Source organism: Oryza sativa, chromosome 11, assembly GCF_034140825.1.
Source record: "Oryza sativa Japonica Group chromosome 11, ASM3414082v1".
NCBI lineage: Eukaryota > Viridiplantae > Streptophyta > Magnoliopsida > Poales > Poaceae > Oryza > Oryza sativa.
This window is the reverse complement of record NC_089045.1, coordinates 8,751,439-8,763,599: the sequence shown is the minus strand read 5'-3', so window position 1 is coordinate 8,763,599 and position 12,161 is coordinate 8,751,439. Positions and strand designations below refer to the sequence as shown.

General features: G+C 42.5%; 1 protein-coding gene across 1 annotated transcript; it reads left to right on the top strand.

Moving 5' to 3' along the window:
* The first annotated feature begins 9,375 nt into the window (after window positions 1–9,375).
* LOC107275564 (uncharacterized) lies at window positions 9,376–10,044 on the top strand. The gene has a single exon (XM_015760711.1). The coding sequence runs from the start codon at window positions 9,376–9,378 to the stop codon at window positions 10,042–10,044; it is 669 nt and encodes a 222-aa protein (XP_015616197.1).
* Window positions 10,045–12,161: the final 2,117 nt, after the last annotated feature.

Sequence of the window (12,161 nt, the reverse complement as noted above, 5' to 3'; positions counted from 1 at the left end):
TTTGTCTTGAGAACCTTCCATTTTGCCCACGAGACGGGTAGTTATGCTCGTATCGATCTAAATCGGCCTAGAGGCTGATTTTGATCTCCAAATCGGCTCCGCTAGCCGGTTTAGCTGTTTTTCTACAAACCCCATCTTGATTTGGCCATTCGGCCAGATCGAGGTGTTTGGCGACTCCGTATCACCGCAAGGCGTTTAGATGCTGCGATCGTGCTTGTCGACTTGTCACAAAAAATTGTCAACATATACATTTGGACTGCACCGTAATAATATACAAATGCATTCAAATTGTGTGCTTATTACATATTTCTTTCTCAAGAAAATATGCTCTCCGAAAGTCCGAATACATTTAAAATACACAGTAGTTTGCACATGCATTCAAAATTCAATACATTGCTTTCTCACACAAGAAAAAATTGCTCTCAAAATACATTTGAATGCATAATTGTATAGACATGCATTCAAATTGTACCTTTAATACACATTTTCACAAGAAAAGAGTGCACACACTACATTGAAAATGTAAGAAATATTTTGTCACAAGAAGAATATATACTTCCCCAATAGATGGGCTCATTCAAGAAAAAAAAATGCCATCAGAATACATTAGAACTGCGTAGTAGTCAGATGCATTCAAGTTGTGCTGTTAACACAAGAAAAAAAATACAACCAATACATTCAAAATGTACTATAATATACCTTCCCACACAAGATACAATTGAAAGTATTGCTCGGAAGCAATGCTGAGAAAAAATGGAAATTTTGTCCGCTCGAAGAACACATTATGAAAGATTAAAAAAAACGAGACCTACTCCGGTGCTCTCTACTGGTAGTTGATATGACGATGGTTACTACGGATACAACCATTGTTCACATCATGGATGAACAAGAAGATATCAAGATCAAGTCGTCCAAGTGCGGGCATCCAATTCGGTCACCTGCTATACTGCTGACTTCAAATGGCCGCCAAATCTCCATTCCAGCTCCGTTTTCGGCCCGTGAGTACTTGATGGAAAGCTCTCGAAGTTCTCTTTCCAACGGATCCAGCCTCATTGTGATATTCCATCTCAGTGAGCCGCAATTGAATAAATAAGGGGCTGCATTGTCTGTAATGGGCCTATGGGCCTGTAACTTCCTCTGGGACCCCGGCCCAAGTGGGGCCCAAGGGGGGCTGCGCCCCAAACAGAGGGAGGATTCCCTTCTGACCTCCTCCATCCCTTAAATAGCTAGTAACCCCTCCAGGGTTAGTCAGGTTTTGATAGATTAAAGTTTAGCCATTGCTACTTGCTTGCAGCGCGCGTGTCGGCTAGACCGTCTGTCTACTTGTTCTTCGGAACCCCAACTAATCATTTGTATTAAATTCCTATTTGCAATATCAGATTGCTTTTATCTTGTTCTTGCTTGTTTCTTCGATTTGATTGCAGGAATAGGGTTGATCTGCACCGGCAAGATCAACAACCCACGGAGAGGTGTATTGATCGCTAAGGTGCAACACAATGTCTCGTACGGTTGTAGTCGGATCGTCAACGTTTCTCCCAAATCGTAGTTATCACAACTCACCGAAAGATCGGGCCAATCCTAGCCTTGAGTAGAACTCAGGGTTCATCAGGATAACCGTCCTCGGTTTTTCCATATGGTGCTCATCACGTGGTCGATTCAAAACAACCTGTTTCATCCAATCAAAACAAGACAAATTGCAAGTAATATGATTAGAAATTACATACCTCTCTAGCTTGCAAGTTTTATCCACATGTACAGGAGGTTCTAAATCCGAACATATATAAATTCTATGCACCAAACGTATTCCTCTATCATCATATTCGCCAATGATATGAAAAATAGCATTAGTTGGACATGGCAAATCAGACTTAGCAAATAATTTCACCTCCAAATTATCGAGCTCACAAAAATCATCAAACTTAACATAGCCCAAAGTATTTAAAGAAGATAGCAATTCACGTTCCTCTACTTCATTAGCAATGTGAACAACATGCTTAAAATCAGCACACAAAGAAATACTAGAAATAGTATGTTCATTCACCAGTTGTGGCATGGATATAAGTGAAGCATTATCACACAACTCTACTTTATCACAAGGAACAGCAAGTAAACTAACTTGTGACAAAGGCATTCAGCAATTGGTTCCACTAATGGTTGCTCTTCTCTGGCGTGAAAAGTGGAAAAATGTAATTCATCAGAAGCATACTCACCTTGAGTAATTTCTGCACCATTTAATTTACCTTTTATGCCCTCTTCAGATAATGTAGGTGCATCAGCCTTCTCCTCATTCGCAAGTGATGGAAGTGACATCTCAAACATATCGTTCTTCTCATTTTGGGGACTGTTCTGAACTTCCTGCAAAATATCAGTGATAGGAGGCACAAGCATAGCTTGTTGCTCCGTTGGGTTCTCCAAAATTTTGCGCTCAATATTGCAAGCAAGCATGAACAATTGGCCTATATGATTATATGTCACATTACCAAGCCCAGCCTGAATATTGGAATTAAGCCCTCTGAAAAATCTAGTCATTGTGTTCTCATTAAACCACTATAAGTGATACAAATTTTAAAATCATGAAAGTACTCCCTAACAGTTTTGTCACCTTGTTTTAGATGTTCAAATTTCTCAAAGAGAGCATGTCTATAGTATGAAAACACAAATCTTTTTCTCATCAGTATTTTGCATTCATCCCAAGTGTCAAGCTTATTTCCCACAGTATGCCACCAAAAAGATGCAGAACCGGTACACTTATTACTAGCAGCCTTAATCATTTGAGCATTAGAAAAATCATACTCATCAAATTGTTTGTCTACTGCTAGCTCCCAATTAACGTAAGCGGCAGAATCATACTTACCATCAAAAACTGGCAATTTAGATTCTACCCTTGCAAGATCATTACCATGTACCTCATATGTGATGCGTGAAGAAGTCGCTATATCTCGTTGATGGTGATGATGTTGATGTTGAGCATGATCATCTCGTTTCCCCGTGCGCAATCCTGCCATGGTTAGTAGCAAACAAGAAACATACACAAAAATATGTGCGTTCCTATTAACTACTAGGTAGTGGCAGTTCAAAAATCACACACACTCAAGCTTTTAACCAAGCTCTTATAGGATTTTACCAATGCAAGCGGAATGGTGACATACACCGACTCAACCAAGCACCCCAATGGAGGTTGGATGTATCGATGCCTTGGCAAACACTTGCTGTACGGCTGCAATCAAATCTATGGAGCTCTGGGTAGGCTTAAATATATAGCAAAGGAATAGCAAAGGAATAGCAAAGGAATAAAGAATGCAAAGTTGAATAATTGTTCAAAGTCAAGCACCGTGCTGGTCCTAGGCTAGAACGTACTAGAGACGCGAGCCTAGACACAAACGATACCATAAGATAGCACTAGGAACAACTTATACACAACTCTGATATATGAAGTTCAGCTCAAACATAACAATATTTTCTCTTTTCTTTCTTTCTTCTTTCTTTTTTTTTTCTTTCCTTTCCTTTTCCTTTTCTTTTCTTTTTTTAGGGTGCGGCTTTTCTTTGCTTTTTTTTATGCACCTTTCTGCCTTTTTTTTTTCTTTCTTTTTTTTATTTTTTTTCCAAAAACAGATTCAAGGACCTCAATGTAAGGTTACAGGGACTCAAACGTAATTATAAAATTTACAGGGACTCAAATGTAAAAGTCTAAACCCAAAATTAAAATTATACAAAAATGGAATGCTGAATTTATGCCGGTTCCGTTTTTCCAAACAGAACTCGAAACCGACACCAAACAAAAATTCACCAAGGTGTTTGACAACTCAGAACCGTGAAAGGGAGGGAGGGAGTCGGACTCGGCCAAAGGGGCGAGTGGGAGTCAGCCAGGAGGTGGAGTGGATGGCAGCCGATAATTAGGATTTGATTTATGGGATAAAAAGGAAACTGATTTTTAACCAATCCAATCTACTATATCTTTCCAAAACAAACTTGACTACTTCCAAAATCAGATATGGTAATTCACCTTCCTCCTCTCGTGCACAACACAGGCACGGCCAAAACAGAAGCACGGCAGTCAGCAAACCCAAGATGCAACTCAACAACTCCAAAACCAACCGATAAAAACTTTTGAAAACTACAAAAATAGAATCGTGGCAGCGAGCCGATTCCGTTTTCGTAGGTCCCGACGACAACAGATACACGGAGGCGACGACGACTGTGGTACAAAACATGACCAGAACTCGAAACTCTAAACGAACTAGACACTGACACCAGCAACTCGACTCGACGATGTAACACAAAACTCAACAAAGCAAAAACTGATAAAAACAATGCAATCGCACAATATGGCTAGGTACAGGATACAATTTTTTTGTATGGCAATTTTCTGGTTATGGGTAGATAAAACTCACCGAGCAACGAAAGCTCTGATACCACCTGATGAACCCTGAGTTCTACTCAAGGCTAGGATTGGCCCGATCTTTCGGTGAGTTGTGATAACTACGATTTGGGAGAAACATTGACGATCCGACTACAACCGTACGAGACGTTGTGTTGCGCCTTAGCGATCGATACACCTCTCCGTGGGTTTTTGATCTTGCCAGTGCAGATCAACCCTATTCCTACAAGCAAATCGAAGAAACAAGCAAGAACAAGATAAAAGCAATCTGATATTGCACATAGGAATTTAATACAAATGATAAGTTGGGGTTCCGAAGAACAAGCAGACGGACGGTCTAGCCGACACGCGCGCTGCAAGCAAGTAGCAATGGCTAAACTTTAATCTATCAAAACCCGACTAACCCTGGAGAGGTTACTAGCTATTTAAGGGATGGAGGAGGTCAGAAGGGCGTCCTCCCTCTGTTTGGGGCGCAGCCCCCCTTGGGCCCCACTTGGGCCGGGGTCCCAGAGGAAGTTATAGGCCCATAGGCCCATTACAGACAATGCAGCCCCTTGTTTCTTCAATTACGGCTCATTGAGATGGATTATCACAATGAGGCTGGATCCGTTGGAAAGAGGACTTCGAGATCTTTCATCAAGTACTCACGGGCCGAAAACGGAGCTCGAATGGAGATTTGACGGCTATTTGAAGTCAGCAGTATAGCAGGTGACCGAATTGGATTTCAGCACTTGGAGGACTTGATTTTGATATCTTCTTGTTCATCCATGATGTGAACAATGGTTGTATCCGTAGTAGCCATGGTCATATCAGTAGTAGAGAGCAATCTGAACCATTGATCCCATTTGATCGAAAGGTTAAGAACTATTTCTACTACTATCTTATTTAGCAGTAGTAGAATTGTAGAAATGTGCAAAGGTGCGTAAAGACCTGTAGCTAGCACCTTAGATCCTGGGTTCGACTCTCTGTGGGAGCAAATTTTCCAAGATTTAATGGCGTTGTGATATCAGTGGTAGGCGACGTACCCGTCGACAACGAGGCGTCTATCGTGACTTCGTCAATCTCAACGATTTGCTGCCTCAGTCTTTGAAGATGCTCATAGGGATAGGATTTGTGTGCGTGCGTTTACAGGGGTGAGTGCAACTCCAGGATTTCCCAGCTCAGTCTCCGAAGATGCTCATAGGGATAGGATTTGCATGCGTGTGTTCATAGGGGTGAGTGCACGTGCGTTGTGAATGTCTGTGTTGTACTGCGTAATTCTAAAAAAAATTGAAAGGGTATAATTGTCAAAAAAAAGTGGAGAGATAAACGCTGTGAAACAATCCTCCGAAGTGCAAGGGTATAATTGGAGGATTAGCATGCGTGCGTTTATAGGGGTGAGTGCATCTCAAGGATTTGCCGGCTCAGTTTTCAAAGATGCTGATAGGGAAAGGATTTGCGTGCGTGTGTTCATAGGGGTGAGCGCGCGTGCCTTGTAAATATCTGCGTTGTACTGCGTAATTCTTAAAAAAAAAGTGCAAGGATATAATAGTCAAAAAAAGTACAAGGGTATAATTGTCAAAAAAAAGAGTGGAGAGATAAACGTCGTGAAACAATCCTCCCCTCGATTGGAGCCGCTGCCATCACCATCTTGCTTCCTCCTCGATCGCAATTAATGGGGAACGTGATGTCCGGCCTGATTGGGGCAAGGTAACGAGAGGTTGTTTGTTCTTATTTTAATGTGTTGTACTTATTTTAATTTTCAATTTAGTTTGTTTTCTATTCTTTAGATTAATTTTTAATATTTTTTCCTTCTCAACTCTTTTATAAAAACTTTTTATAAAATTGTAAATAAACAAAATTTCTATATTCTTCCCTCCCTACACAAATTTTCTCCCTCATCAACTTCGATCAAAGTTTTAGAGGCAGTAATATATACAAAACAAATATCTAAATGTAATATGATAAAAAAACTTTGGAGGATGAAGTTGCTAACCTTTTTAGACACCTCCAATTTGTATATAATCATCAAAATAAATTCACAATAAATTTTTGGCAGCACCTTCCCTCCTCAAGAAGAAATTTTGAAGCTTGGCTCGGGCTGGAGGAGGAAAAAGACATATATAAAGGAAGCTAACTTTAGTCCCGGTTGGTGTTACAAACCGGGTGAAAAGATCCACAAGATCTTTAGTCCCGATTAGTAACACCAACCGGGATAAAGATCCGAAGAGCCTGACAATCCCTGACACAATGTGAACTGGGACTGTTACTAACCGGGACTAAAGATCAAATAGTCCCGTTGCTCTTATAACCCGGGACTAAAAATCCTTTTTAGTCCCGGTTTTTAATGGAACCGGGACTATTATAGAATTTGGCCAATCGACCAAAGATGATTTCTGCAGTAGTGGAAGACTTACAAGATCATGACAATTGTTGAGAAAGGTAACACCGAGCCAACATTGTCAAATCGTGGAGGATGAGTTATCAGACGAGGTTTGCCTAGGGACAACTTTGGACAATTGTGTTCCAATACAAGCTGTGAAATATTTTTTGTCGCAAATTGAAGTAAAAATATATATTATCCATTAGTATAAATAACCGACTTTTACCTGCATTTTCGTGGCCAATTACAGAATCCATCTGTATAAATAACCGACTTTTACCTGCCTTGAGCAAGGCAGCAGGCGGTTTACAAAAGGTTCATCAGAGTTACCGACTGTCTGTGCGAATGTTTTCTGTATCACTCACCAGTAGAAAAACAATTTTTCCCAAGGTTACGATTTATTTTTCCAGACGAACAATAAAATCACCATTTGTAAAAATAGTTAAAGATACCAAATCTAGTCATGCCTGTTTAAATCGCATGGTCAAAAGAGCTCCGCCTACAAAAATATCCTTAATTTTCACAGGTAGACCTCTTAAGGCCATGCCTGTGAAAATCAATTTTCATAGGCAAGACCTTAATATGTTCCACCTACGAAAAGCTTATACCTCGTAAACATCACCACCTACCAAGCCCCAGTAATTTCCGCAAGTTCTCTCCCCTCCCAGCTTTCCTTCCCTCTCCCTCACCTCACCCACCACCCTTCTCAGCAGGCGGCTCCCCTCCCTCCCTCCCACTTCAAACCAGGGCAGCAAAGGACGCCAGCGGTGGTAGCAGCGTGGAGGCGCCAGAGACGACGCTCTCCTCCCTTCCTCCCAGCTCCTAGATCTGGCCGGAGGAGGGGGAGCGACGGCCACCGCAAGCGGCGATGGAGGCGTCTTGGAGGGAGTGACAGTGGCGGCGCATAGGCGGCGCTCCCCTCCCCCTCTCCCTCCCTTCCTGCTCCTAGATCCGGTCAGAGGAGGGGAGCGATGGTGGCGGCGGCCGGTGCGACCCTCCTACCTCCAAGATCTGGTTCCCCTCCCTTCCCTCTCCTTCCACAATAGGTGATGGCAGAGTGGTGCCGGGCAGCAGGCTATGGCGACGGCAGCGGCGCGGGCATAAAAGGAGGGTCAACAGTAGGTGGGGGTGGGAGAGGTGGCGGGGGATTTCCTTTAATTTGTTCATGGAGTATATTTTCACAGGCGGGTGATTGAACCGGGGGACTGCTAATGTGCGGCTGGGCGCACACCCAGCCGCCTACTCGGTCACCTACTAGGCTACTACTAGTAGGACTTACTACTACACTACTGCTACTAATATACTACTACTATAAAAAAGAAGAATATATTTTATATGTATAAAAATATATGTGCATATGCAAAATTTATATACGACATATACTAAATTTATATACGACATAGTCGTATATAAACTATGTATACATAAATACAAACATATTTAATAAACCGAAAAGCAAAGAAAAACACATAAAACACCATGTATACAAACTTTGTATTCGTACGTATACAAACTTTGTATTCGTATGAATACAAAATTTATATACGTATATGTTAAAAACCAAAAGAAATCAAGGGAAAAACCAAAAAAACGAAAAAAAAACCGAAAAAGAACCAAGAAAATGCGCCCCACGTGACGCTCCCACGCCGTTCCACCGTCCCCCCCCCCCCCCCGGTGCGTGCCACGTGGCCGCGCCGTGTGGGAGGGGAGGCATGCAACTGATCGTTTTTTAGCGGTTTCGACTGTACCGCTTGCAAAGATGGAAAGGCCGGCTGCGAAAATCAATTTCGCAGGTGGAGCCAATGGCTACCTGTAAAATCCGTGCATTTTCACAAGCCTTTATGTGCAGGCAGGGTGGATGACAACCTGGAAAAATCAATTTTGCCCGTTTGCAACATATGTTTTCTAATAGTGAGTATTACTATTGTACCGTGTTGAATTAGGTAGAAGAGATATTGCTGTGAATACTAGATTTTGATTTGTCTGTGAAAATGTTTTTTTTTATATATCAGTGTTTAGTACTCTCTTACGATGTTGAATTAAATAGGGACTACTGTAAATAATAATAGATTTAATTGAATTGAGTTAGAATATATATAAGAGTAAATGAGAAAGTAATTTTTGAAATTAAATGTAGATGAAAACTATTCCTATCTACCGTAACAACCTGATACTTTCCTGTATCTACCGTAACAACCTGATACTTTCCAGTCTCTTGACGTAACTGTTTGTATCCGATCTGAACCAAACTAAAATTAACTGACCTATATTTTTTAATAATTAACTAACCTAATAGCTGTGGTAACTTGTGTTGCATAATATTAACTGATCCGTATGTATCCCAGTAACAGCTGCTTTATCGAATTCGAAGTTAATAAGGACAAACTTATAATTTCTTTTTGAGAACGAGACATATTTACCCTGGCTTTTCTTCTATGCTATATGCATGATCGGAACAAAACTATATACGGATTATAGCTGCGCGTACGTCCGTCAAACGTGTGGTTAATTACCTCTCCTAATCTATTTAACCAACGTTAACCCTGCATCGAGTTCTTCGTCCCCGATTGATCTCGCCGTCGACCACCACCACCACCACCACCACCACCACCAGGTAGCTGCTAGTTAGCTTGCCATGTCGTCGTCGCCGACGAAGGACGTCGTCACCGCGTCGACGGCCACCTCTACGTCGGCGGCCGCCACTGGTTGCAACCTTCTCAAGATCAAGGTCCGCAACGCGATCAAGAAATCTCACCAAAGCAGCAAATACAACATCGAGTCGTCCAAGTTCCACGTCGCAGGTCACACCTGGAGCTTCTTCTTCCACCTCAACGCGAGCAAATATTCGGGCAACGGCTACTCCACCGTGTGCCTCAAGCTCCACGCCGCCGACTCCGGCACCGCCGCCGCCGCTGGCGGCATCCGAACCAACGTCCGGTTCCGCATGGTCAATCTGCAGCCGTACGTGCCTCCGACGAACGAGGTGAGGTGCTACGCGACGTCGTTCCACGGCACCAGGAAGGCGGAGTACCGCTGCTTCACGTTCATCCGCCACGACGTCCTGGCGAGGCAGTGGTTCTGCACCGACGACGAGTTCACCATCCACTGCGACGTCGCCGTCGTTGAGGAGGCCGCAGCGGCAGCGACGATGTCGACGGAGCTCGGGCCGGATGACCTAGATGGCCTGATGATGATCTGCAAATGCAGCGTCGACAATGACGATGAGCCATGCAAGAGCAGCACCCGGCAGAGCCTCAAGGAGGCGTTTCGCAAGCACTTCTTGGGTTGTTTTGGGCCAAAGTAGCTATTTTAGCTATGAATTTATATTTAACTATATAGCCCATTCTGCAATTTTCATTTAGGATTAGGATGTTGGTACTGTTAGAATTAAAAATAGTTTGTGCACTTTGCCATTTTTGATATGTATCTATTTATTATTTATTTATGTATGATATCTATCTATTTATTATTTATTTATTTATGTATTATGTACACTGCTAGAGAACCCATAGGTATCGGTTAGGAACCGATAATAGGTGTTGGTTTTCTAACTGAGCATAGATGTCGGCTTTAGAACCGGCACCTATAGATATTATAGGTGCCGGTTCTCAACCAATAACTGATCTATAGGTGCGGTTCTCAATCAATAGTGGCACCTATAATATCCAAAGAATAACTAAAAAAGGCGGCGCTTGTGTGCTCGCAAGTGGCGGAAGACGCACATAGAGACGGGGCGCTGACGGCATGACGGCAAAGGGTGTCGACCAATGGTGGCTATTGCTCGACATCCCCATGCAACAACCAACAACCACCCGAGACACACAGAAACACAATTGCGATATGGCGATGACCTGAATCGATAGATGATGCTCATGCAGACGACATGAATTGATCGCCGAGAACTTCATGGCACAAACACACAAAAACACACGAACACATTGACGTGGCACGAAGATGGCACGGGCACACGAACGGGACCAGTGACGACGAGGCCGGCATAACGGTTCTTCCGGCACAGGAACGCCCTCCGGACGGGTGGGTCGGTGGCGGCGGCCGCAGCCACCACCACGACCCATCCCCCATGCCTGCCCTCCCCCCCCCCCAACCCCCGGGGCTCTGCCATGGCCTTCTCCACGGAGCAAAACATAGATGCATACGAAAATGCTCTTTGCACATTATTGACGAGAAAAACATCTTAATTACATATTTAAACTCTAATGTAGTTACACATGCAATCAAATTGATTCTAATTGCATATTTCTTTCGGAAGAAAAAGGTACTCTTAAAATGCAGTAAAGATGCATTCAAAATGCAATACATTATATTTCTTACAGGAAAAAATACTTCCATAATACTGTTTACACCAAAATTTGGCACCTATGGATGAAATAGAGGAAAATTGCAAAAGTTTGGAAAGTGTCGGGTTTCCTTCACAGGGCCGGTCAGACCGCAAGTATGTGGGCGGTCAGACCGTCACGGTCCGAATCCGAGTCTGTTTTTGTCAGGTCTCGGGTTTCCTTGCTCGAGAAGGCTATGTTCCGTGTTTCCTTTGGTCTATATCCCGAGTTGGATGTGGAGAAGGGCCTGTAGAGGACAAGACCAACCCCTATTTAAGGGACAAGGCCGGTTCATTGTAATCCCCCGAATACAATCTACTTGAATCATTCTTTATCATGTTTTCTATTTAACCCAAGTTTTAGTCTATCTTTGTCGATTTGCGCTGTAAATCGTCCGCCGCCGCTGCGAGAGTGCGACACCTCTTTGTAGGTTTGTCTTGAGAACCTTCTGTTTTGCCCACGAGACGGGTAGTTATCCTCATATCGATCTAAATCGACCTACAGCCTAATTTTGATCTCTAAATCAGCTCCACTAGCCGGTTTAGCTATTTTTCTATAAAACCCATCTTGATTGGGCCATTCGGCTAGATCGAGGTGGTTGGCGACTCCGTATCACCGCAAGGCGTTTAGGTGTCGCGATCGTGCTTGTCGACTTGTCACAAAAAGTTGTCAATAGATACATTTGGACTGCACTGTAATAATATACAAATGCATTCAAATTGTGCTCTTATTACATATTTCTTTCTCAAGAAAATATGCTCTACAAAGGTCCAAATACATTTAAAATACACAGTAGTATGCACATGCATTCAAAATGCAATACATTGTTTTCTCACACAAGAAAAAATTGCTCTCAAAATACATTTGAACTGCATAATTGTATAGACATGCATTCAAATTGTACCATTAATACACATTTTCACAAGAAAAAAGTGCACGCACTACATTGAAAATGTAAGAAATATTTTGTCACAAGAAAAATATATACTTCCCCATAGACGGGCTCATTCAAGAAAAAAAAATGCCATCTGAATACATTAGAACTGAGTAGTAGTCAGATGCAATCTAGTTGTGCTGTTAACAC

Excerpts from the sequence above, each read along its gene's own strand:
- LOC107275564 (XM_015760711.1), top strand. The coding sequence starts at position 9,376 with ATGTCGTCGTCGCCGACGAAGGACGTCGTCACCGCGTCGACGGCCACC.